Below are 27,857 nucleotides of genomic sequence, written 5' to 3'. Positions count from 1 at the left end.
TCCTCCAGCTCTGCTACCAAGTAGCAAGCCATTTTACATATCCATGCCTCAAGTTTCCTCATCTGAAAAAGAAGGCTGGACCACACACCTTGTCCTGAAAAGTTCTACAATCTAGGTTTTAAAAGTATAAACGCTTAACAAAGAAAAGGTTCCTACTTAAAAATTGATACCATACTTGGATGTGTGTAAATGAAAATATCTACAGACCAGGAACCATGTCTGTTATTTATACTAAAGAAAAATTCTTCTGAGAGCAAGTTAATTGGAAAATCCAGAAACCATTAACAATTTCTTGCACTCACCTTAAAAGAGCAATGAAATTCCATATCCTGAAGTCTTGAAATGAGTAAATGGAAGGATGTAAATATTTATCAGAGTGAGAGTGGAGCAGAGAGAAGCTCGGCTTTGTCTATTGGTGGGTGGTAACACATCTATGGATCATTGTTTGCACTAAGCATTTAATAATCCCATCTGTTGAAAATGTATAATTGGAGGTACTTTGAAATTGCTATAAGCTACCTAGAAATTGGCAAGAAAGTAATGCTGGAAAGATTCCAAACTCTGCAGCCGACCAAGAAATCCAATATAAATCAATATGTAATTATAAAACCACATCTTTGGCCACAGCTCTTTAAATATATTTATTTAGGCATGATACAGACTTTTAACACCAGAATCTGGAATTCGAGAGTCCTTTACAAGCCTCAGGTTTGAATCTTTGGGGATACTGTTTATTTGACCTGCAAAACCCGCAGACAAAGGTAGAACTTTCTCCTGCCCCCAGCTGCTGCGGTACTGTCTCCACTGATAACTCCACATTCTCCCTTGTCTCCCAAGTCCTTTAAAGTTGATTATATCTCATTTCAAAACTGAATCAGTTGGTCTTATTAAAAACTTTATACTTCTTTTTCCTTCCTAGTACCTCTTTTTCATACCAAAAATTCACTTGGTCAGGCCTGCCCTGGCTTCTCATTCAGAGAAGCATCTTTGCAGTACATTCCCACCTCTCAGGAGTTTGTGTGTATTTTTCACACTGAACTTCTTTCTTTAAAAATCTCCATTCACTGGCTTCCTTTGTCCCCCGCCCATCTCCTCTGTTCCTCACCCCACACTCTCCCTTTCTATTCATATATCACAGGCTGTGCACATATACTTTATGCAGAGAAATGGCATATTGAGAATTGTAGCTGTTCTTAAGGAAAGAAGACTGCATACTAGGAAGAGCTGTTAAAGACATTTTATGGGTCATTACCTCTTTAGTTATCTCTTTGGATGAAAATTTTTATGTAACTCTATCGCTATGTAAAATTAAAGTAGGGGTTTGAGAAAGTACCTAATCAAAATGGGCAGATTTCAACAAAGGAAATCAGGGCTTTATTTTCCCAGGAATGTGGAGTTTCTTTGTAGGTTTCAAGATCCCTACTCTCTCACTCCCCAGCTGCTATTCCCCCTTATCTCTGGGCACAGCTGCTTCCATACATTTGCCAAGTTCATCATCGCATGAGTGGTGTCAGGGACTGAGCTGTGTCCCTGTAACATTGGTATGTTGCCGCCCTAGACCCTAGTACCTCAGAAGGTGACTGCATTTGGAGACAGGACCCCTAAAGAGGTAATGTAGTTACAGCGATGCCATTAGGCTGGGATCTGGTCTATCTGATGTCCCTATTAAGAGGAGGAAACCAGCCAGGCGTGGTGGCTCACGCCTCTGTAATCCACCTGGGCGGATCACCTGAGGTCAGGAGTTCCAGACCACCTGGGAAACATGGTGAAACCCCATCTCTACTAAAAATACAAAAATTAACAAGCCTGTAATCCCAGCTACTCAGGAGGCCGAGGCACGAGAATTGCTTGAACCCGGGAGGCAGAGGTTGCAGTGAGCCTAGATTGTGCCACTGCACTCCAGCCTGGGTCACAGAGTGAGACTCCATCTCAAAAAAAAAAAAAAAAGAAGTGGAAACCTGGACACACTGAGAGATACCAGGGATTACCATGTGAGGACACAGCAAGAAGGCAGCTGTCTGCAAACCAAAGAGAGAGGCCTCAGAGAAACCAATCCCGCTGGCACCTTGGTCTTAGACTTCTAGCATCTGGAACTGTGAGAAAATAAACTTCTGTTGTTTAAGCCCCCGAGTCTGTGGTATTTTGTTACGGCAGCCTGAGCAAAGTAATACAAGTAGTTATAGCAATATCACATTCCTATTATGAGATCGCCGCAGGATCAAACAGGAGAATCCAAGAAGGAGACCTAGAAAAAACGGGTGAAACCACTTTCAAGCAGAAAATAAACTCTCCGGAGAGATGATCTAGCACATGTGTGATACATGTTCTAGGTGTGTAACATCTTTGGAACATTTTTTCCCCCATCAAAGCCCAGTTTTGGAATTTTGACCTCCTTTGAAGTCAGGGAAAAATTTGGACCACAGGCTCAGGCATACAGAAGTGTAAGCAAACCGTGTGGCATTCGGAGAGCTGTGTCTATGCTGATGTTGAATGCTAGGAATGTCTGATGCATGGGGTTACGCTGAGAATTAACCCACTTTGATCTGGATGAATTAAGATAAAACCACGCTGCGCTCAGTTAACAGCCCAGATGGAGATGAGTGGAGAGGTGCTGTTAACAGCACCGGAGCAGGCATTGTTTAGCTGGATTTTGGTTTCAGCTGTATAGAGTTAGCTTCAAAGAAGTCTTTGGAAGTACTTTGCACAGTCATGGAGTCTCTCTGTATATTTGATGGCCTCCAGCTCCATTCTAAAAGTGTGACCTTTATAAAGCTGTAAGGGACTTCTGCTTGATTCAGTACTTTAAAGAAGGAAAAAAATGTGTTTTCGTACCCTGTGGTGTAGGCCTCTTCAAGATAGGTTCTTAAAAATCATTTGTTCCTTTTATTGCTCTTAATTTATTCCTATTTATTTCTATTGATCAGATAGGAACAGTGGATATCAATGTAGAATTTATGTATTATACAGTCCATTTAGAATTCCCAATGAATTATCAATAATAGAAAATGTGGGCTGGGCACAGTGGCTCACACCTGTAATCCCAGCACTTTGGGAGGCTGAGGTGGGCAGATCGGTTGAGATCAGGAGTTCTAGACCAGCTTGGGCAACATGGTGAAACCCCTGTCTCTACAAAAATATATAAGAATTAGCTGGGGGTGGCAGTGTGCACCTGTATTACAAAAGTTAGCTGGGCGTGGTGGTGGGGGTAGGCACCTGTAATCCCAGCTACTCAGGAGGCTGAGGCAGGAGAATCCCTTGAACCTCGGAGGTGGAGGTTGCAATGAGCAGCTATCACTCTACTGCCCTCCAGCCTGGGCAACAGAGTGAGACTCTGTCTCAAAAAAAGCAAAACAAATAAAAACAGCAACAACAACAAAACCAAGAATGTTCCAAGATGAAACGATTGCACCTGAGTTTTAAATTTTGGTTTGGTATTCAGGGATCTACTGCAGTTTCACTCTTTTCCATATGAACTACCAATTATTTCCTTTCCACATTGATTTCTGAGGCCACCTCCATCCTAGATTGTGCTTTCATATATGCATGAGCCTGTTTCTGAGCTCTCTCTTCTTGGGTCTCTATGCCAATTCCTAATCACCTGAACCATTGGCAGTAAATTGTCTGGCTACCTGGTAGGGAGAACTCACTCTATCTGCCCCTACTCACCAAATTTTTCTCCCAAGTTGCCTTTTTTCATCCATTGAATTTTGTTTTTCACTTTGTCTGTTTATTATTTTTGAGACAAGGTCTCAGTCTGTCACCCAGGCTGGAGTGCAGTGGCCTGACTTTGGCTCACTGCAACTTCTGCTTCCCGGGTTCAAGCCATCCTCCCACATCAGCCTCCCCAGTAGCTGGTACTACAGGCGTGCAGTGCCACCATGCCCATATGCCCAGCTTTTTTTTTTTTTTTCTTTTTCATGGAGATGGGTTTTGCCATGTTGCCAAGGATGGGTCTGTAACTCCTGGTCTCAAGCAATCCATTCATCTTGGCCTCCCAAAGGGCTGAGATTACAGGCCTGAGCCACCACTCCTGGCCCCTCTTACAATGACTTTTTTTTTTTTTTTTTAAATGAGGCAAGGTCTTGCTCTGCTGCCCAGGCTAGAGTGCAGTGGCATGATCTTGGCTCACTGAAAAGTAGCTGGGACTACAGGCATGCTCCACCACGCCCGGTTAATTTTTTTGTATTTTTGGTAGAGACAGGGTTTCACCATGTTGGCCAGACTGGTCTCCAACTCCTGGCCTCAAGTGATCCACCTGCCTTGGCCTCCCAAAGTACTGGGATTACAGGCGTGAGCCACTGTGCCTGGCCTCTTCCATCAAATTTTAAAATAAGCTTGTCAAGTTTTAGGAAAAATCCTTTTTTACTGGGTTCTGTTTCATTTATTGATTGACTTAGGGAAAACTGACATTTGTTTGGTACTTCATCTTTTCCTCCATGAGTATGACCTTAATATTAGTTTTAGGCTTGCTTTTGTAGAAAAATGAATGTTTAAAAAATATTAGTATACACTATATGTAAATCCTCAAACATTTATGGAAGGATTTCCAACATAACAACCGTGCTGGGGACTGATGGATTTTTAGAATGAGCAAGTGAGTCCTCTATTTCAAAAAGATTACAGTCTACTAAAGGGAGCGTGGTAGACATACGTACAATTTACTTCACATAAATTAGACTGTGATAAGTATGATGCTAAAGCTATACATAAGATGCTACCAGGGAAGGAGGATTAATTTAGACCTGAGAGATCCCTTGGGATCCCTCTCAGAGCCATGTGTAGTACTAGTATTTGTATGTTTAGCTCATGTTTGGCTCATTTGATATAATGAGATGTCAAGAATAGTTGTCAGTCTCTGTGTTTTCACATTTTGATAATGTGGGCTTTGTGATTCATATTGACATGTAGTCAGTATAGAATATGTATGAGATATTTTACATTCATTTGTTTATACTATCTTTAAGGTGTAAATTAATTAAAATTAAGTAAGATTTAAAACTCAGTTCCTCAGTCACAATAGGTACATTTCAAGTGCTCGGTGCGCTCATGTGACCAGCATCTACTGTATTCAGTGTGCAGATTCTGACAATCATTTATTATACACGCTTAATCTTGATATCTAAATGCGGGAAAATATTTAAAGCATAGTAGTTTACATAGGTCCTGGGCTGGGGTTTTATGAATAATCTATATTCTAATCATCTGTCTTCTAATTGGTTATATGTAAAACATTCTGACATTTTTGGATTGTGGAAAGTATGATTGCATTTGTAAAAGGATTAGAGGGAAACAATGGACAATGGGAAAAGCCCCATTTCAGTGGAACCTTATCTAGAGAATGGTTTTGCAATCATGAGTGTCAGGAAGCACCAATGAAATTTATGGATTTTCTGTCTCTTTCATTGAAGCAGAAATTCAAAATAGATTGGTCAGCATCTTCTTGGATCTTTTCTTTGTTTTTTTCCATTACCTCAGTTGCTTTTAGCAGTTGAAAAGGAATCTTGTTGTTGTTGTAAACTCCAAATTACCAAATCCTGCTAATGTTCTGAAAAACCTACATGTTGTATTCTTGATTTCCTGATAACTTCTTTTTTTTTTTTTTTTGATACGGGGTCTTGTTCTGTCATCTAGGCTGGAGTGTAGTGGTGCCATTTCAGCTCACTGCAGCTTTGACCTCCAGGGCTCAAGCCATCCTCCCAACCCAGCCTCCTGAGTAACTGGGACTACAGGCGTGAGCCACCATGTCCAGCTGACTTTTTGTATTTTTTTGTAGAGATGGGGTTTCGCCATGTTGCCCAGGCTGGTTTTGAACTCCTGGGCTGAAGCGATCCACCTGCTTTGGCCGAAGTGATCCACCTGCCTTGGCCTCCCAGAGGGCTAGGATTACAGGTGTGAGCCACCGTACCTGGTCCCTGATAACTTCTACTGATTCCTTTGTATGTGTATGTACATGCATGTTAGTGGGTATACTTGCTTGCTGGGTATGCTATACTCCATGGTATTATATTAGATACTTTAAATCTTGTGCCTTGTATAGCATTCTTCTCCTTTTGTGAAAGACATTCCTTCTAATGGAAGGAAAATCAATGGAATGTCAGAAATATTAACTGCGAGTGCATCAGCCACAGCTGATGTAGGAAGAAGCAGTGAGAAATAATAGAACTAGAGAATACCTTTCAAAACTGTCAGCTAGGACAGTGAGGACTTCTCAATACTTGCAGGAAATTGAACCTTCACTTCCAAAGTGATAGGAGAATTGACTTCTAATTTTGTGAAACTTGAAATGCAAAACTGAAAATCTAAAAGGGCTTAGAAATGATGGAAAAGATTTACAAGGAAGTCTTCAGATAAGAATAAAGTCATGATATAATTTTGAATTTCAGAAGTTTCGTTTTCATTCTTTGTGGGAAGAATAGGAAACAAGAGGCTTAGAATGTAGAAATCATCTTCATGGAAATATTAGCAATAGTGGATGTGTGTTAAACTGGGAGAAGCAGGGAAAGGCTGGACAGGGAGTAGGGACAAGTCAGGTTCATTTGAGTTAAATGTTTTGAGAGGGAACCTGCAACATTGGACTCTGCAGATGCACTGAGATTCTTCCCTGTTCATATTCTCAGCAGTGCCAGCCTTGACTTTTAGTCAAGAGATAGTTATCCTTTAATGGGTATAATTTTTAGAATTCCATCTGCAATTCCATTCTACAGTTGCAATTCTACAATTAAAAATTCCATTCTACAATTGAGGAAACTGAGGCTTATAAAGATTAAAAAGCTCATCCAAGGGTATGCACCTAGTAAATAAGCTTAGACCTGAAATTTGGACAAAATTTTGCCATTTATTAGCTGAGTACCTTTGGTCAAATCACTTGATCTATTCAGATATCCTAGTTGCTACTCCGGATATTGGGAAAATCATAGCACCTACCATCATAGAGATGGGAGGGCAGGAGTTTGGCAGTAACTCAGTTGATATATAGAGAGTGCCTGGTGCAGAAGACGTAGGCAAAATAAATAACTATTGCCATTTACTGGCTCTGTGCAAAGTCCTTAGAGATGCTATAGGAAGACACAGAAGAAATGGAGAAAGATGTTTCTCCTACTCTTCAGTAGCAAAATATTTTGGACTTCTGTTGACCAATTTGCCCTGAATATTTTCCGGGGATGGGGTGGGACAGAAGATATCAACATTTGTGATACTTTGCATGGAGCATTTTGTTAGACTCTGTAGCACTCAGTATATTAGGTTTGATACATATAACAGAAAAACCCTACTTTGCAAAATGAGTTAAGATAATAGGCTCCCAGTTAGCATTTTCACATGGAACATTTGATTTTTGGCAACAAATGACTGACCTTAATTGGGAAATAACTGTACAACAATGTCTTTATCCATTCTGCTGTGGATGACAATTGGGTTGTTTCTAGATAGGGACTGCTACCACTGTGAACGTTCTTGTATGTGTGTGCTGGTTGATGTGTGGCCTCCGGGATATATATACATACATATACTGAGGAGTGGAGTGGCTGGGCATGAGGGTTCCTGCTACTCCAGATCATTACCAGCACTAAATATCATAATACTTTTCAATTTTTGTCAATCTGGTAGAGTTGGTAGAGTGAATTTTTATTGTTATAATTTTTCTCATATCATTACAGAAACATTTCTCCATATGATTACATATTCTTCCTAAGTATAATTTTCAGTAGCTGCACTGCATTTTTTTTGTATGAATATCATTTATATAATCAGTCCATGATTTTTCATAAACAACAAATAATCCTTTGAATTGTTTTCATTTTATCAGAATGATAAAATGTGTGATGTTTGTGTGTAAAACTTTTTCTGTATTATATTTTCCTGTATTATATTATTTCTTTAGCATAGATTCCTAGAAGTAGAGTAATTGGTCAAAGAGTACCAGCAAAAAGACGCTCTGTATTCTACGTGGGAGCTATAGGGCCTTGGGAATGAAAGGAGTTGGAGGTTAGTGTAAAAGGAGGAAGTGTGCCCTTGTCTCTCGTGCAAGTTTGCAGACTCTGCAGTGGTAGGAACAGCACAGGCACAGGCAGAGGGGGAGGGATGGCCAGGGTCCAGAGCTTTTCCACAGGCTCCTACTTTCATCCTAATTCTGTTCACAAAATTTGTGATGATGACATACGGCATTGAAAGTGTCCACCTTACTAGGACACTTTCCAGGATAACAGCATACATCCTTACTGAAGTCTTCCTGGTAAGGACGACAGATTTTAGGTTTTGTTTTGTTTGTGCAGCCATTTATTGAGCTCTTATTTTATAAGTGCTTTACATATATTGCGTCATTTAATCTTCAACAACAGTATGAGGTGGGTTCCTTAGCTTATGACTGTGAGAACCAAGGCTTTAGAGCTCGTAAGGAGCAGCGCCAAGATGTGAATCCAAGCAGTCTGTCTCCAGTACACCGTACCGCCTCCCTGTAACAGCACAAGATCATTTATAATTGAATGTTTATGTGAGTGACTTAAGCAACAGATACTGTCAGAATTCAGAGAAGGGAGAGAGATAACAGTGTGGACTGGAGTGGACAAGGAAGGCTTCAGCAAGCAGCATCCTCTTTTGAAAGGACTGTGACTTGGACTGTTTATAAACAACATCACATCAGATTTTTCTGGCAGTTTCATTTCCCACCTTCCTTTTCTTGCAAAGTGAGTTGATAAAATGCAAAGTGAATTCACGGATGAGATGTTCCTGCAGTGTAGCTAGCTCATCTTCAGATTCAGTATGTGCTTAATGAAAGACAGTTCTCCTGGGCTGGTCGTGCATAGAATGGAGGCAACTAGAGATCCCCAGGAACTGCTTTCTCTGTGGTTGTGTGAAGTAGGAACCCACGGCATCACAACTGCAGTTACAGGTTTAACTGAATGGAGTGTTCTGTGCCTTTTATCTACGTTTGTTTTCTAACACTGTTGTAGACTTCTGAAAAACTGCAGTAGCAAATAGCCAATAGTCATACATGGTAATCAGAGAGTGAAACTCTTTCCAAGTGGTAGAGTCAAGAGGTTAGAAATAGCAAACTACTTATATTATAATCTGTGTGTGCATTATATAAAGTAAGGACTCAAACCAATATGGGAATCATAAAACATGGAGCAAAGCAAAGTACATGAATTTGCAAAATTCTCTCTCTCTCTCTCTTTTTTTTTTTTTTTTTTTTTGAGACAGGGTCTCGCTCTGTTGCCCAGGCTGGAGCACAGTGGTACGATCTTGGCTCACTGCAACCTCTGCCTCCTGGGTTCAAGCAATTCTAGTGCCTGAGCTACCCAAGTAGCTGGGGTTACAGGTGTGCATCACCACACTCAGCTAATTTTTATATTTTTTGTAGAGATAGGGTTTCGCCATGTTGGCCAGGCTGGTCTTGAACTCCTGACCCTATGTAATCCACATGCCCCAGCCTCCCAAAATGCTGAGACTACAGGTGCATGCCACCATGCCTGGCTAATTTTTGTGTTTTTTGTGGAGACAAGGTTTCACCATATCAGCTGGGCTGATCTCAAACTCCTGGCCTCAAGTGATCCGCCCACCTCCACCTCCCAAAGGAATTTGCAAAATTCTCTACTCAACCTTGCTATGTAACTTTTTACTAAGCAACTCATATAATGAGTCGTTTTGAACCTGAACCAAATCTATGAACATTAATATGTTCTTCCAACCAAATCAGGACTTAATTATCCATTATTTATTCCAGAAAAACCTTGTAGAATCACTGCTTTGTGCCAGGTGCTATGCTCAGCGCTGATAGGCCAAGGATAATGGACGCTGCCCTTGGCCCTGAACTTGTGAGGTTGAGACACAGCATACACTGTGGCCAGGTACTGACATCTGTGGTCATATTAATGACACCACCCACAGTCTTTCTTTGCCCTCAGTTTCCACAGCTGGTCAACTCCTCTGGTGCAGCAAAGGGCCATAACCTACTAGAATATTCTGTGAACAACTTCTTCAGAGAAAAAGTTCCTATATTAACCACTCCTGCTTGTGTTGTTCCCATCCTCCTAAAACTCAGTTTTTACTGTGAAAATGACTACAATTGCACCTAAATTTTTTTTTTTTTTTTTTTTTTTTTTGAGGTAGAGTCTCACCCTGTCACCCAGACTGGAGTGCAGTGGCATGATCTCAGCTCACTGCTACCTCCACCTCCAGGGTTCAAGCAAGTCTCCTGCCTCACACTCCTGAGTAGCTGGGATTATAGGCACCCACCATCACGCCTGGCTAGTTTTTGTATTTTTAGTAGAGACAAAGTTTTGCCATGTTGGCCAGGCTCTGGTCTCGAACTCCAGGTCTCAACTATCTGCCCGCCTTGGCTTCCCAAAGTGGTGGGATTACAGGCGTGCGCCACCGTGCCTGGCCTTAAAACACATTTTTAATTAAACTTTTAATTTTGAGATTGTTGTAGATTCACATGCACTTGTAAGGAATACTCCCGAGGAACTCTGTACACTTTACCTGTCCCCCAGTGGTAATCTCTGTGTCCTCCATGGTAGTATCTTGTCAAACTTTAGTACAAATATCACATTAATATTGGTGCAATCCATCAATCTCATTCAGATTTCCCCAGTACTTGTTTGTGTGTGTGCGCATGTGTGTATTTAGTCCTCTGCAATTGTATCCACCACTACTCTCAAGATACAGAACAGTTCCATCCCCACAGGATCCCTCCTGCTGACCTTTTATAACCACACCCACCTCCCTCCTGCCACTACCCCCTCCCATTCCTAGAGCCTGGCACCCACTCATCTCTTCTCCTTTTCTATAGTTTTATCATTTCAAGAATGCTATGTCAGTGGGGCCAGGTGCGATGGCTCATGCCTGTAATTCCAGCACTTTGGGAGGGCAAGGTAGGCAGATCACTTGAGGTCAGGAGTTTGAGACCATCCTGGCTAACATGGTGAAACCCTGTCTCTACTAAAAATACAACAATTAGCCGGGTGTGGTGGTGGTGGACTCCTGTAGTCCCAGCTACTTGGGAGGCTGAGGCAGGAGAATGGCGTGAACCCAAGAGGCGGAGCTTGCAGTGAACCAAGATCGTGCCACTGCACTCCAGCCTGGGTGACAGAGTGAGACTCCCTCTCAAAAAAAAAAAAAAAAAGAAAAAAGAATGCTACGTAAGTGGAATCATACTGTATGTGACCTTTTGGGATTGGCTTTTTAGATACAGCATAATTCCCTAGAGACTTATCCAAGTTGTTGCATATCAAATAGTTCCTTTTAATTGTTGAGTCACATTCCATGGTATGGATGTACCACAGCTGTTTAACCATTCACATGTTGAAGGATATGGTGCTGCTACCAGGTTTTGGCAATTATGAATAAAGCTGCTGTGAATATTTGTGTATAGGTTTCTGCTTGAACGTGTTTTCTTTCTGGGATAAGTGCCTGAGTGCAGTTGCTGGGTCAGATGGGATTTGCATGTTTTAGTTTTATAAAAAACGGTCAAATTGCTTTCCGGAGAGGCTGAACCATTTTACATTCCTTCCAGCAATCTATGATTTATCTAGTTTCTCCACATCCTTGCCAGCAATATGTGTTATAACTCGTTTTTATTATAGACATTCTGATAAGTGAACAGTAACATCTTATTGTGGTTTTAATTTGCATTTCCCTAATGGCTAATGACATTTAACATCTTTTCGTGTGTTTATTTGCCATTAGTATAGTCTCTTCAGTGAAATGTCTGTCCCTATATTTTGCTCATTTTTAAATTGGATTGTTTATTGTTTATATTTATTTTTATTTGAGTTGGAGTCTTGCTTTGTCTCCCAGGCTGGAGTGCAGAGCCGCGATCTTGGCTCACTGCAATCTCCGCCTCCTGGGTTCAAGTGATTCTCCTGCCTCAGCCTCCCAAGCAGCTGAGATTACAGGCACCCATCACCACGCCCAGCTAATTTTTCTGTGTTTTTAGTAGAGACAGGGCTTCACCATATTGGCCAGGCTGATTTTGAACTCCTGACCTCAAGTGATCTGCCGCCTTGGCCTCCCAAAGGGCTGGGATTGCAGATGCGAGCCACCGTGCCCGGCCAAGGATTATTTTTTTACTATAGAGTTTTGAGAATTCTTTATACATTCTAGGTACTCATCACTTGTTATATGTTTGGTTTTGTAAATATCTTCCCATCTGTATCTTGTCTTTTTATTCTCATCAGAGTTTTTGAGAAGCAAAAGCGTTCACTTTTGATGAGGTAAAATACATTTTTGTACTTCTTAATGTAGCCTCAAGTCTGCAGGCAAGGCACATGTTGAAGACCATCTCCCAGGATACTTGAAGGCTACTTGGAGAATTTTCTCATTGCTCTTAAGAAATCAATAGCATGGAATTGTTGCATTTGCTAAAAAAAAGGAATATTCAAAGGCAAGTTCCCTAGCCTGCAGAGTTTCAATTGAGTCTGTCTACTTTCCTGTTTTTAATCAAAATCTTGCCAAGTGGAAGTTTCGGACTTCTGTGCCAGATAATTGCTAACACTAAATAAACAGCAGTGATTGTTTCTTTGCAGTCACATAGAACATGCTATGTTAGAAATTAAATGTAAATATTAAGGGTGTGGTCATTTTTAGTTGGGTATAAACCAGGTAGTTAGAATTAGAGATTCATGTTTGCATCAGGCCAGAAAGCTGCTAACCTGCAACATAAGCATTTCTATCTGTCAGTCTGTAATATGATGTGTAGAGCTGATCAGCATGTGTTCTCCTCAAGCTAGTAGAATACATTTTAAAACCCTGAGTTATTCTTCCTTTTGCTCTGTTCTTATATCCTTGTGGTGGGGGAGCTTGTTGTACTTTTTGTCTTGTGAATCTTTCCCCCAAAGGGAACACTTCCCTGCACTATTAAATCAAACTGGCATATGAAAAGAAATGCATTTTCCTTTCCTTTACAAGAGACTTGCACTTTTGTCTTCAACATCTGGCTTTCCTTGTGTCTCCTTCTCCCTGCTGCGATGACCGCAGGACTGAAGCATCTAAGGAAGTGAGCTGCATGAGGAGACCACCTCCTTCCTTTGTCCTACTACCATGTTGAGCACATAACTATCTTGGGAACGTTTTGGGGGTTGTCTGCCTCACTGTCTAGATGGGCTGTCCCTTCTGGATGTCTCACTCATTTCTATATTCTCAGCACCAAGAGCAGAGGCTGTCACACCAAAGGTGCTCAATAAATGACTGGAGAACTCACAAACGCCATTAACTACTTAGTAGGTGAAAATTGGTAACATCCATCATTCAGTGAATTTTCATCCTTTCCTCTTACCCATTCCAACCCCTTAGGAACAGACACTAGTTTTTGCTTATGTCAGAGTCATTTTTTAAAACCCTAATGCCTAGAAAATAAGTAGACATTTAATAATGTTGATCTCAAGCATTTATTGAATACTATGTTAAGACCTGTCGGGAATGCCTACACGTACCTAGAAAGTACAGTCCTTTCCTTCAGGTAACCTACACTCTAGTGTGTCTGGGGGGAAGCATAGAAATTATCACATGAAATATTTAAAAAAAAAATATATTGTAACCTTTGTATTGAAAACATTAGTCCAGAATATAATGAGTTGAGCAGTTCACACGTCATCTGGTGTGGACTGATCACGGAAGGCTCAAGCTAGTGGCCTGAGAAAACTCTACAGTCCTCGGTGCCCCCACCAGAATCCTCTGTTGATTCTCCCTTTATTTGTGCTGTTCAAAGTTCTTGACTTCTCTTGAAATTCTGCCCTTTTCCTTGTCTTCTTTCTGCCCATACCCTGCATTGAATGTTGCATTAGACAGGATTCTTTGGGTTGCAGGAATCAGAAACCCATCTCTAATGGGCCTGAGCAAAAAGAGGAATCCATTGCTTCATGTCACTGAAAAGGGGATCTAGGCAAGGCTGGTGTGGTGGATCGGCTGCCAAAATGGCAGTCAGCAATTTCTCCCATCTGTGTGCACATCACGCCTTCCATCAACAGGTGGACCCCATTTCTCCTCCCCTGGAGTCTGAGCTGGCCTTTTGACTTGCCTTGACCAATAGAATGTGATGGGAGTGATAATCTGCCAATTCTAGGCTAGGCCTTAGGAGATTTGGCAGCTTTTGTTTTTGCTGTGTTAGAAGGCATCCACCGTGTAAAAAAATCCAACTACCCTGATGGAGAGAGGGGATTCCTGCAAGATGAGGACTATAAAAAAGTGTATTTAAAAAAGTATAAACAGGCCGGCTACAGTGGCTCATGCCTATAACCCCAGCTTTGGGAGGCTGAGGTGGGAGACGCCAAGAGTTCAGATCAGCCTAGGCACACACCAAGACCCTGTCACTACAAAAAATAAATTAGCCAGGCGTGCTGATGCACCTGTAGTCCCAGCTACTCAGGAGAATGAGGTGGCAGGATCGCTTGAATCTGGGAGTTGGAGGCTGCCAGGAGCTATGATCATGCCATCACACTCTAGCCCAGGTGACAGAGTAAGATCCTGTCTCTAAAAGGGGAAAAAAAAGTTTTTAAAAAGCTATAAACATATGAAAATAAAGTCAGAGGCCCGGCCAGCTCCCACCATTCTAGCCGCCCTAAGTCTTATAGGTGCTGACACATTGTTTGTAGAAAAATCAACTCAAACTATGTTTTTCCTCTGTTCTCACACCACAAAAACAATCAACACAGAAGACTTCTGTGACCAAATGTGGGAGAGGGGTTTCCCCACACACCAAGTAAGAATCAATGCTGGACACCTGCTGGTGTCCTCCAGGTCTACCTGGAGATAGCGTCAGACCCCACAGATGGAAGGCTGAGTCCCCTAGACTGCCCTTCAGATGCCAGTCACAAGCCCAGGCCTTCAGAACTTCTGGCGGACCGGCTTCATGTTGGGGTTCCCATGACCCCCATTTTGGGTTTGACAAATTTGCTAGAGCAGCTCACAGAACTCAGGGAAACTTGTGTTTTACATTTACCGGTTTAGTATAAAGGATATCAGAAAGGACACAGATGAAGAAATGCATGGGGCGAGGTAGGGGAAGGAACTCAGGGCTTCTGTGTCCTCCCTGAGTACACCACCCTCCATAGATGTCCAGCTATCCAGAAGCCCCCTGAACCCTGTCTTCTTGGGCCTTTTAAGGAGATGTCACTGGATAGGCACGACTGACAACCATGTAGAAATGTGACTGGACAAAAGGGTATATGATCTATTTTTTTTTTGGGGGGGGTGTATATGATCTAATACTGAGAGACTGAGTGAGTGGCAAGATCCAGCAAGGCCTGTCTGTTCAGATTCTTCTTGGCTTCTCTGCGCAGCATTCTTTCCTCCAGGGTATGAGGCAGGACCCCTTCTGAAATGAGCCTTATGTCCTACAATCAGACAAGGTAGGTCAGAGAATTTCTTCATGGCCAGCTGCATGACAGAAAGGCGGAGGAAGGTTCCTTCCTTTGGGAGAGAAAAGAGCAGGTGGAACGAGGGCAGGATAAGGCTTCTGAGGCTGGCTTCTGGGATCTAAAGTGCCCCAAAATCATGACAACAGACTATTACAGAGGCATTGGTAATTATGAGCCAGGAATCATGGATGAAAACCAATATGTATATATATATGTATCATAATGTCACACATGTGAATGAAGCCATCTTGGATACACTAGCCTCACCCAGTGCCACATGGAACAGAGAAAAGACACCTCATCTCCTTTGGAGACCTGCCCAGATTGCAGAATCATGAGCTAATGAGCGGTAGTTATTGTCGTAAGCCAATACAATTTTTTTTTTTTTTTTTTTTTTTGAGATGGAGTCTTGCTCTCACCCAGGCTAGAGTGCAGTGGCATGATCTTGGCTCACTGCAACCTCCACCTCCCGGGATCAAGCAATTCTCCTGCCTTGGCCTGGGATTACAGGTGCCCACCACCTGTACAGATGCCCACCAGCTAATTTTTGTATTTTTAGTAGAGATGGGGTTTCACCATGTTGGTCAGGCTGGTCTCGAACTCCTGACCTCAGGTGATCCACCTGCCTCGGCCTCTCAAAGTGCTGGGATTGCTGGCGTGAGCCACTGCACCCGGCCAAGCCAAAGCATTTTAAGGTGATTTGTCATGTAGCTATAGCAAATGGAAAATGCTGAATCTAGTGCTCTAAAGATTTAGTAAGAAGTCTTTCTCCGTTTCATGGCTCTGCTTTCCCAGGGAGGCTGTCTTTAGATGGTGGAAGGATGTCCACTACAGCATCAGGCTTGCATTGCACTAGCTTAGCAATGCCCACTGGAAAGGCATAGGCTTTCCCAGCAGTTCTGGCAAAAGTCTAGGGATGACTCTCATCGGCTCTGATTAGCTCACATGCCTATCCCTGCACAAGCCACAGTGACTCTGACTGGCCAAGGCTGGATGACATGCCTCTCTCTGGATCCAAGGATGGAAATGGTCTGCCTCATCTAAACCATTTGGATTAAAAGTAGGAGTAGGATAGGTCCCGAAAGAAAACCTAGGTGCTGTCTTCAGAATAACGGGTGGGATGCTGGGCAGGCTGAAACAACAAACACGCACTACAAAAGTCAAGTGTAATCCCATCTCTTTTCATAGGCCTTTCACCATCACTCCAAACTTTAAACTATTACAGCTCAAATGACCTGGTCTCTTCTTTGGTGCTTTTAGCATCGGCTGCCTTGTTGTGCTCCTTCCTTACACTTTGCAAGTAAATTCTTATTTCACACCTTAGGTAAGAACCTTTGTATTTCTTATTGTTCTGACTGCATTTGTTATTTTAACAGTGTTATATTTTCCATTATTTTCTGCAAAGAGAGGCTCTTGGAGGTATGAAAGGCACCGAATTCTTACATTGACAGGAGGAATTTGCACCTGCGCTCTCCCTCTCTCTCCAGGGCTGAAAAACCCTAGGCATTGGCATTGCGTCCAAAGGAGGGGATGTGGTCTGTTTTCCCCTTGGGTAAACAAAAGGAGATATGGTCTGTTTTCCCGCCTCCCAAAAGGAGAACCAGATGGCGATCAGCACTGATTGTTTTCTTTCTGTTCTGAGGAGCTTGCTCTTGTGCTATTTAATTTGTATATTTAAAAAAAATAATTTTGTATGAGTGCCCAGCAGAGCAGCTTTTGGGCAACTAGCTTATGAAATAAATTTAAATGATCTAAAAAAGAACATCCTTTGTTAATTGAAATTTAAATGAGCCTAATAAAGTTTTAGTTTATCCTTCTCATTGAGGGTCAGCATTCCAGGATGGAATTCTAAGAAACATCAAGACAGTAATAGAAATGGAAAGTAGATGCCCGTCGGTACCCCCAAGCAAAGCCCAACCCTGGTTTGTCAGGGCCTCTCTGAGTTTATTCACACATAAAGTGCTATTATGTTTATTTATTTGAGAAGGTACCCCTAACTGGTGATTTGAATTCCAGAATTAAGGATATCACCATATCTGTTCCTTTGAGTCTTTGTTACCTTTAAAATTTTAAATTATTCTGAACTATTGTATATATGTATGAATGAATGTACATCCAGTGTACCAACAGTCATTTGTTAAAGAGCATTATATATTCATAATTGTGTACCCCTCTTCTATTGAAGCCTTCTTCATCTCCCCACCAGAGATACTGTCCTGAAATTTGTGTTTAGTATGCTCTTGCTTTTCTTAAACTTTACAGGAAGACTGGGCATGGTGGCTCACACCTGCAATTCAGCACTTTGGGAGGCTGAGGCAGGTGGATCACTTGAGGCCAGGAGTTCAAGACCAGCCTGGCCAACATGGTGAAACCCCGTGTCTACTAAAAATACAAAAATTAGCCGGGCGTGGTGGCGCACACCTGTAATCCAGATACTCAGGAGGCCGAGGCATGAGAATCACTTTAACTCGGGAGCCAGAGGTTGCAGTGAACTGTGATCGTGCCACTGCACTCCAGCCTAGGCAACAGAGTGAGACTCTGTCTCAAAACCAAAAACAAATAAACAAACAAAAACAACCAAAGAAAAACTTTACATGAATCTTTCTTTTTTTTTTTTTTTTTTTTTTTTTTTTGTGGAGACAAGGTCTCACTATATTGCCCAGGCTGGTCTCAAACTCCTGGGCTCAAGTGATCCTCCCATCTCAGCCTCCTGAAGTGCTGGGATTATAGACGTGAGCTATCACACAGCCTACATGAATCTCACTGCAAGTAATTTTTTATGGCTTGCTTTTTATGTTTCTCAGTATTGTTTGTGAAATTTGTCCATATTGATTTTTTTAGCTGGAGTTCAGTCTGTGGCTTATTTTTACACTTTATTGTTTATTTTCATAAGCAGAAGTTTAAATTTTTAAATGTCAAACCTTTGTGGTTTATGCTTGTTGTGTCCTGTTTATTTTTTACTTGAATGATAATAATGATATGCTTTCATTTTCTTCTGACAATTTTAAGTTGTGTTTTTTCTCCTTTAAGTCTTTAATCTGGTTTTTTATTTTTATTTTTATTTTATTTTATTTTGAGACAGAGTTTTGTTCTTGTTGCCTAGGCTGGAGTACAATGGCATGATCTCAGCTCACCGCAACCTCCACCCCCTGAGTTCAACGGATTCTCCTGCCATAGCCTCCCAAGTAGCTGTGATTACAGGCATGTGCCACCACACCCTGCTAATTTTGTATTTTTAGTAGAGATGGGGTTTCTCCATGTTGGCCAGACTGGTCTCGAACTTCTGACCTCAGGTGATCTGCTGGCCTCGGCCTCCCAAAGTGTTGGGATTACAGGCGTGAGCCACCACTCCTGGCCAGATTTTTTGTTTGTTTGTTTTTTAATTTTTAATTTTTTTTAGACAGGTCTCACTCTGTTGCCCAGGCTGAATTCCTGGGCTCAAGTGATCCTCTTGCTTCAGCCTCCTGAACAGCTGGGATTACAGGTGCAAGCCACCATGTCCAGCTAATTTTTTCTTTCTTTCTTTTTCCTCTATCTGGTGTTGGTTTTTGTTTATGCTGTGAGGTACGGATCAATTTTTTTTTTTTTTAATCCAAGTGAAAAGGTAGATCATGCCACTCCTTTGCTCAAAAATTTCCAAATCTTCCCATATTCCTCAAAATTAAAGTTCTTAAAATGAACTGAAAGTCCCTAACTGAAATATCTCTGACCTCATCTCCTTCCAGTGAACACTGGCCTCCTTGCTCTTTCTTGAACACTCCCAAAATGTTCAGGGCCCTTGACTTTCCATTTGTCGGAAATTTTCAGATGTCTATACTTCTGGCTTCCTCATTTCCCAAGTCTCTGCTCAAAGATCACCGTATCACGGAGGACTTCTCTAGCCACCCTAGCTAAAATCTCGCTCCAACACACACACAGACACAGACACAGACACACACACACACACACACACACACACACCCCCTCAACGTTTGATATTTCTCTTTTCTTCTTTCAAAGAACTTACCCGAAAAACTCTCTGGGCTTGGTATAGTTGTGTGTTGGGGTAGCAGTAGGTGGGTATTTTAAAAGTGTTGATTTAATTTTTTGAATGGCTTAAGGACTACATGGGATTTTCAATTTCTTCTTCTTCTTTTTTTTTTTTTTTGAAACGGAGTCTTGCTCTGTTGCCCAGGCTGGAGTGCAGTGGCCGGATCTCAGCTCATTGCAAGCTCTGCCTCCCGGGTTTATGCCATTCTCCTGCCTCAGCCTCCCAAGTAGCTGGGACTACAGGCACCCGCCACCTCGCCCGGCTAGTTTTTTGTATTTTTTAGTAGAGACGGGGTTTCACCATGTTAGCCAGGATGGTCTCGATCTCCTGACCTCGTGATCCGCCCGTCTCGGCCTCCCAAAGTGCTGGGATTACAGGTTTGAGCCACCGCGCCCGGCCTCAATTTCTTCTTAAGTTAGTTTTAACCCTGCCTGTACAAAAATATATTTTAAAAATTAGCCAGAAATGGTGGCACACACCTGTAGTTCTAGCTACTTGGGAAACTGAAGTGGGAGGCTCCCTAGAGCCCAAGAATTTGAGGCTGCAGTGAGCTATGATTGTGCCACTGCACCCCAGCCTGGGCAACAGATACCCTATCTCTAAAAAACATTTTTTACAATATTTTACTTTTTGAATAGTTAATGTATGCCCACAGTGTAAACATTCAAGTTTCAAAAGTATACACAGTGAAAATTAGATCTCTCTCCTATCTCTGCCTTCTAGCTACCTGGTTCCCTTCTCTTGGCATCAATTTCCTGTCTATTTCCCTAGTTTCTTGTTTATCCTCCCAGATATATGTCATGCATGTAGAAGCATATAACATATATTGTTTTTACATAAATAGTGGAATGCCATATATATTATCCTGCACATTGCTTTTTTTCCACTTAACCATGTACGTTAGATATGCTTCCAAAGCTGTTCATAGAGGGCTGCCTCATTTCTATTCCAGTTACCGAATATTCTATTGGATGATGTACCATCATTTATTTACCTAGTATCCTTCTGAAGGATAATTAGGCTGTTCTGTCTTTACAGTGGCCTTCTAGCCAGTGTGTTTTGCCCATCTTTAATCGCTGCTTCACCCTGATGTCAGATACACCTTCTCCTTAAACTTCCATTCTCATGCTATCATTTCCCTGTTCAGGAATCTCCAGCAGCTGCCTAGTTCCCACAGAATAAGGTTGAACTTCTTACCCTTGAACGAAGATCCTGCATGGTCTCCGCCTTCTTTTCCATCATGTCTTCCTGTTCCTGAGGACACTCCCCAAAACTGATGGCTTGAGGTTTTCCCAAATGTACCTCTGATTTTGGGCACTCCAAAGTTTTCTTCAGCCTGCTCTACCCTCCCCCTTGAACCCTGTGAAGGGCGGGGCAAATCCTTCCCTTCCCCTGGGCTGGCCACATTGGGCTCTAGGTCCTCTCTGGAACAGCTGCACTTTAAATATTTCAGCCCAGTCTCCCACTGTACACCCTACAGAGCCAGCGCAGGTGTTCTGAATTTTGTTTGGGGTTACTGATACTTAAATTGTTCACCAGTGGTCCTTCCTCTACGAGACTCCAAATTCCTTGTGGGCAGGGACTGATCACTGGGAATGGGGAATACTAAAATGAAAAGATATCCTGATTTCCAAGTAGCTTAAAACATAAAGGTGAGCCAGACATGCAACATTAAAATACACAACACAGTAGGATCTTAGTTTAAGTGAAAGTATGCTCTATGCTCAGGGCAATTGTGGTGCGGGGGGAGTCTTTTATTTTATTTCATTTCTTATTTTAAATCTCTGGTCTCTAGTCCAGGGTCTGGTACATGGCAGCTGCCCAATAAGTGCCTGTTGAATGAAGAATAACATAAAAAGAGGCATTTAAGGCAAGTGTCAACTTCTTGCGGTAACAGCCACCTTTTATATACAAAATAAGTCAACAGATAGTGTAATGTGGATGTCGCTCATCTTTTGGGGAAAAAGAGGGCTGTGTGGGAGGGGGTGGAATCAAGTTTCAGCCAGGGAGGGAGGCGAGGATAGGCGAAGACATTGCCCGCCGGGTCGCGGGTGGGTGGGGGGTCCCGGCGGCTGCGGGGCGCGGGGGAGGCGGGGAGAAGGGAAGGGGGAGGAGACTCTCGCCTCCTGCTCCGCCTCCCCCACCCCGCGGCGGCGGCGCAGGGCGGCCGCCGCGGGTGTCGGCACCAGAGGCAACAGCTGCAGCAGCCGCGCCGCCCCCTCGCCCGCGGCTCCCGGGGTGAGCCCGAGCACGGCCGGCAGCTCGCGGCGCGGCAGCCCCAGGAGACAGGAAAGTTCCCGGCCGGAGCGCAGAGATGCCGGGCAGCGACACGGCGCTCACTGTGGACCGGACCTACTCGGACCCCGGCCGGCACCACCGCTGCAAGAGTCGGGTGAGCGCCGCGGACTGGGGGGCGGCGGGTGCGCGCGGGCCCGGGGGCGAGGCGGGCTGGGGCGGCGGCTCCGCGCTAACCCACGCGCCCCCTGCGTTTCGCCGCCGGCCTCCGTTGCCGCCGGAGGTCCGTACCTCCCAGATCCTCCGAACTGAAAAGGTGGGCGGAGGGGAGGCGTCGGAGCCCGGGCTGCGGTTCCTGGACCCCAGGTCCACCTGCCCCTCGCGGCGCCCAGGTCCCCGCGCTCTGTGCGGGACGCCCGGTTCCCCGACGGCCCGCGCTCCGCCTCCCTCCCCGCCAGGGAGCGCCCGCCGCGCCGCAAGGGAATCCCGCCACCCGCGGCCACGCGTGTCCGGGTCTCCAGGGTCTCGCCCCGGGTGTGACGGTGCCCTCCCCGCCGAATGTCCTGGCAGCCGCCCCCTCTGCCAATCCTTGGGGCGTGTGGCCGGAGCCCGAGCGCGGTGCGCAGCCGGATCGCGGGGAGGCGGCGGACGGGCTCTGCCCAAGTGAAAAGTCAGAATCTTTGCGCTGCCTTGCCGGAGTTTCGAGCCAAGCCGAGCAGGCGCCCTCGCCATTGTTTGCAGTGTAATTTGCTGTTGCTGATTTTGGCTGTGGGTGAAAATAGCTCATTCTGAGCCTGCTGCAGAGACGAGCCCTGTAGGGCTTCAAAATAAAGACGGAGGCCGCAGCCCGAGCGCGGGTCTCTCCTGGGAGAGGAATCCTTCGCCCTCCCCGGTGAATACCTTTGCCCTCCCGGGCTGTTGAATCGTCGAGGCTGGATGTGAGGCTCTGTAACCCGTTCTCCCCACGGCTGATTGAAGTGCCATTTAACAAAGCACCTCCTCCACTCTGGCATCTGTTCTGGCAGAAGGCACCTGGAGTTGTTCTTTGCTCCGCCAACTACTTACTCGCTTGTCCGAGAACTGGGGATTTGGGTGTCAGCCTCTGTGTAAAGTTCACGGAGGTAGAGCCGGGCTCAGATTCTGGCCTACCACCTCCGAGATCGAGAGACCAGCTGGATGGAAATAGTAGCAACAGTGACGGGGTTATGTCGCTGCCCTTTGTGCAGGATTTGGGTCTTCACTCATAATTTGAAGTAGTAATCGATTGCCTCAGAAGTGAAGCAATGAGTCCCTGGTTTATTGCCCACTTTCCCTTTTTCCTTTAACGTCTGTTAATCATTTTGAAAGAATGATTTGAGTTTTTACAGATTGAATATATTCGGTGGAATAATACCTCGTGCTCTCATTTCAGTCCCCCAATTCTCTTATGTTTGCACTTTCTTTAAAAGTTTCCTAACAGTTTGCTATGAAAATAACCAGAAACTCCATTTGGAATAAACATTGAAGATCTGTGCTTACCCACAGGTAGACGTTTCTTCTTGGGTAACTGTAATACTAGTTAACAGAACTATGAAGAAAAGGAGATCATTTTCAAATGCATTTGTAATTGAGAGGATTCTGTAAAGTTAATGTTGCGGACTTGAAAAAAAATGTGAAAGCTTGTTTTTTCTTGTCACAACTGTGATCTTCTTTGTGTAAACAAGATTAGTAATCTTAGCGGGATGGATGGCTCATTGTCAACTCATTTAAGTGGTTTGGCAAAACTCATGCAACTTTACAAAACTCACTCTTCATAACCTGTAAAATGGTGGTGATAAAGTTTGTGCCTCAACTGCTTAGGTGCAATGTGGTAAAGGAAATGTGTAACGTAACTGCAGACTGTGTTTCTGCAACATCTGCCACTGTTCCCTGTCTACACCAGTCTTTTCTGTTAAAAAGTCAAAACCTTATATGAGGGAGATTTCTTGATTTTCTTTAAAATTCTGCTGACCGGCGGGGGACAGTGGCCCACGCCTGTAATCCCAGAACTTTGGGAGACCGAGATGGGTGGATCACCAAGTCAGGAGTTCAAGACCAGCCTGGCCAAGATGGTGAAACCCCATCTCTACTGAAAATACAAATATTAGCCGGGCGTGGTGGTGGGCGCCTGTAATCCCAGCTACTCGGGAGGGTGAGGCAGAGCCTTGCTTGAACCTGGGAGGCAGAGGTTGCGGTGAACTGAGATCGCGTCAGCCTGGGCGACAGAGCTAGACTCCGTCTCTAAATAAATAAAACAATTCTATTGACAATGTTACTGTACTTGCTGCCTTGTATTGCTAGCATGGAGATACCCAATTTTTAATTAAGCTGTGTATTCAAACTGAATTAGACATTATGTGTGCTGATTATCCAAAATTAGCACATTGGGCCAGTCAGATCTAGTAAAGAGAAGAAATCAGAGAAGGGCTAGAACTTTAGCAGACCATAATCACAATTTCTGCTCCAGTGATGCTGGACTTCTTGAGGTCCCAGTTTAAACTTCTCAACTATCTGCTTTTAGGTTTTTTATTGCTGAGACAGTGAGGAATATGTAGAACTGGCGAAATTTTTGTAAACTCATAAGAACTTTTCCAAGCAGGGTTGATGTAATTTCAAGTCTGTCCTGAGGCTACGATAAGTCTGTTGTAATGAATGGAAAACAGCAATTTTACTCTGCAGAAAGTATTCATCCCCTTAAATGATCATAGCTCCTGTATTGTGGAACTCACTTAGATGCAGCTGTAAAAATATGTTTCCCTGACACTCTGAAAGTATGTGATGCAAGAGGAAAACATCAAGTGGTAATTTCTTGAATTTCTTGATGTCACCATCTCCTTGGGAGGAAACTAGTATAGGATTTAAAAAGAACCCTTTTATGAACTCATTTGGTAAATTAGCTCCCCTAAAAATGCTAATGAGAACTGGGGGTTCATGGGAAGAATTGATTAATCTTTCAGGGATATGGAGTTTCTGCCTAGGAGTGGGCTAAGACTCCATGAGATGAAGTTCTTCCTAACTGAATAGTCATTTTTTAAATTCAAAATCGATACCTGTTGAGATGACAGGGAAACTACATGGTCTCTCTTGCTGGGCTTATTTCAGCCTTTGAGACTGGAATAATAATGAGGCGGTGTACTCTTTCCTCATTGCAGAAATCTATTTTTATAGCCAGGTGGACTAACCTAGATAACCCCTCCCCACTTAGTGAAATGTAAGTAATGAATTCTGTGATTGTTGCTAAGCTGACAAGTCAGGATCATTCACATTTTAAAACTTCATCTTGTAAAACTCAGAAATGGTGCTTGTTAACTTCATGCACATATCTGTCTACTTTAAAAGAAAGAGCATCCATAATTAGACTCCTACTTTTTTTTTCATGCCCTAGATAGTTAAAGCCTATCATCTTTTTAAGAATACAGGCCGTCTGCTTTCTATACAGTACTGGCTTTCTATACAGTAACTGGCTTTTATTAATGACGTGTGAATTAGGTTTTCTTTTAGTTGGTTTTCATTTTAAATGCTCTAAAATGCCCTCTCCAGCCACTTGGGTATAGTGGTGGACAGCTGAGGCTCTGGACCTATGTGGGTTGTATTCTGGCTCTTCGAGCTTCTTGACTGGGTGATCACTAGGGCAAGGTCCTAAATGGCCTTTCTGAGCCTCCAGTTTCCCATTTGTGAAAGAGCTAATACTCCACTCTTCTGGGAGTGATCGTGTCTTAAATAAGAAAGTATTTGTTAAAAAACAAAACAAAACAAAACAAAAAATGGCGTGTGCACTCAAATATTAGCTATTTAAAAAATTCTTTTTTAAATTTATGTTCTCTCATTTGGTGAAAAAGCCATATTTGTCTGTATGTCAGGTTAATAATGTTTTTCTATTTTGTTGGTGCCACTACTAATCAGAACTGCTAGTCATCTTGCGTGCCTGCCCTCCCCCATCTCTCTAACCTATTACCAGTACCACTGCACCTTTCTCAGACATTTCTCCGGAACTGGTTTCTTCCATATCTCCCAATCATCCCCCACCTTAGTCACTTATGACCTTCACCAACTTCTGTTCCATCCTGCATGCGAGGACCACATTATTTTCCCTACAGAGCCATTTGCATCAGGGTAGTCCCCAGAATACAGATCTTGTACCAGTGCTGTTTGCTACCAGTGCAGTCTTGGATCCTGTAATCACTCTAAGCCTTAGTTTCCACTTCTACATAATAGGGGTGTTCTGAGGAATATATTCAGTAATGCCTATAAAATGTTTAACTCCATGCCAGGTGCACAGTAAGAAATCAATAGATGGTTACCACTTTTACTACAGGCTGAGCATCTCAGTCCAAAAACCAACATCCAAAATGCTCCAAAATCCAAAACTTTTTGAGCGTCAACATGAAGCTCAAAGGAAATGCTTACAGGAGCATTTCTGGTTTCAGATATTTCTATTTGGAATGCTCAACCAGTAAGTATAATACAAGGATTCCAAGGCCGGGCGTAGTGACTCATGCCTGTAATCCCAACACTTTGGGAGGCCGAGGTGGGTAGATCACTTGAGTTCAGGAGTTTGAGACCAGCCTGGCCAGCATGGTAAAATCCGGTCTCTCCTAAAAATACAAAAAAATTAGCTGGGCATGGTGGCGGGTGCCTGTAATCCCAGCTACTAGGGAGGCTGAGGCAGGAGAATCACTTGAACCTGGGAGGCAGAGGTTACAGTGAGCCGAGATTGTGCCATTGCACTCCAGCCTGGGCAACAGAGCGAGACTCCATCTCCAAAACAAAACAAAACAAATTCCAGAATCTGAAATCTGAAACACTTCTGGTTCCAAGCATTTTGAATCGGGGACCTGTACTATATGAAAGAGGCGTTTGTGAGCTTGGGAATGCAAAGGCTGCTAAGTTTATGAAAAGTATAGACTCTTCTAGCATTGCTAGCATTTTGTGCCTCCTTGCGTCATGTTTCTCATCACATTGACTGTTTATATGTTTAATGCTTACATGTATTTATAAGCTATAGACATTGGCACTTTGAGAACAAGATGCTTCACTTATTCAAAAAAATACATACTGAGCACCTTCTGTGTGCTGGTTGCTGATCTAGGCATCAGGAGTACAATGGTAAATGAAACAGTCTGGTTTCTGTGGAAGCTTAGTATCTGGTGGGTGTATCTCATTTATACTTGTGGCTCCAGACAATACCCCTGTCTTGTACAGGAGGACATGATGATAATACATGCAGAAATCTCTAACATCTGAAGTAAAACTTGTGTCGAGCATGAGTGCCACCTGTTGTATATCTTCAAGTATTCTGTGGTTTGGAAATCCATCTACAATTACATGATGAGTAGTGACCAAAGGCAGTGAAGAAGAGGATGCTGTAGCCCTTCTAGCAGTGGAACTGGTTGGGCAGTGATGTAATAAGTTGATGATCACATGCTTACTCCCTGGGCAGGAAATAGGGGGAGTGGAAACTGACCTCTGTCCTAGAGGACACTGACCCAGTGAAGTGGTAAGCTGAATAGTACACGGATATCGTTTTCACCAGTGCTTTGTTTTATTCTAAAGAGCTTGTTAGAGAGACTGAATAATGATCACTGTCTCAAGCCAGGTTTTTCTTACGTTTAGGATGAGCAAAGTGATGCGGTGTGTGTTTTTTGAGTTGTACTTTGTTGCAGGCTCTCTCTTTAAAGGAGAGGGAATTGCCAGCCACCACCAGCTCACCCACCTGTCACATCCACTATAGAGAGCACCAAGACAGCTGCTACCAAGTTGGATCGCAGGGTGTGTTTTGCCTCAGACCCTCTGCCTGAATTTCCAGGGCTGCTGCTAAGGTCAGAAATCAACTAGTCCTACTTGGAAAATGCCCACAGTTTGACTTAGAAGAGTTTGCAGCTTTCAGCCCTGCGGTTTCTTAATTGTGTTTTCGTGTTTTCAGTGGAGGGGAGGAGGGTGGCAAGAGAAAAGGAAGAGAACCATGAATCACCGTACTGTGAATCAGAATGAGGACTTTTCATTCCTTCGAAAGGGAACATCAGGATATATGATTTGTGCATAGGCCACCTGCTTCTGTCGACTTGGGAGGGGTGCTGCCTGAAAGAAACCATAGTGTATTTGTGGATTATTCCTCTGTAAGGAGATAAAAAGAACATAAGTGAAAGGAAGAATGCAGTCACAATAATAGTTAATGTGTACTGCGTGCTTACTGTACACCAGGTAACATGAAGCACTTCAAA

At 43.3% G+C, this 27,857-nt stretch overlaps 1 protein-coding gene across 2 annotated transcripts in view; it reads left to right on the top strand.

Annotated features, from left to right (window-relative positions):
* Positions 1–27,857, top strand: part of TMCC3 (transmembrane and coiled-coil domain family 3) — a 259,281-nt gene that overhangs the window by 152,457 nt on the left and 78,967 nt on the right. Inside the window, exon 1 of one of the 2 annotated variants that reach the window (XM_023227166.2) lies at positions 21,559–21,775. The exons of the other annotated variant lie outside the window; for it this stretch is intronic. Within the exon in view, the coding sequence (XP_023082934.1) occupies positions 21,698–21,775 (78 nt within the window). The 5' untranslated portion in view covers positions 21,559–21,697. Of the gene's footprint in view, positions 1–21,558; positions 21,776–27,857 lie in introns of those variants that run through there. 2 annotated transcript variants of the gene reach the window in all.

Source organism: Piliocolobus tephrosceles, chromosome 10 (genome assembly GCF_002776525.5).
Source record: "Piliocolobus tephrosceles isolate RC106 chromosome 10, ASM277652v3, whole genome shotgun sequence".
Taxonomy (NCBI): Eukaryota; Metazoa; Chordata; class Mammalia; order Primates; family Cercopithecidae; genus Piliocolobus; species Piliocolobus tephrosceles.
This window is presented reverse-complemented; position numbering and strand designations above follow the sequence as displayed.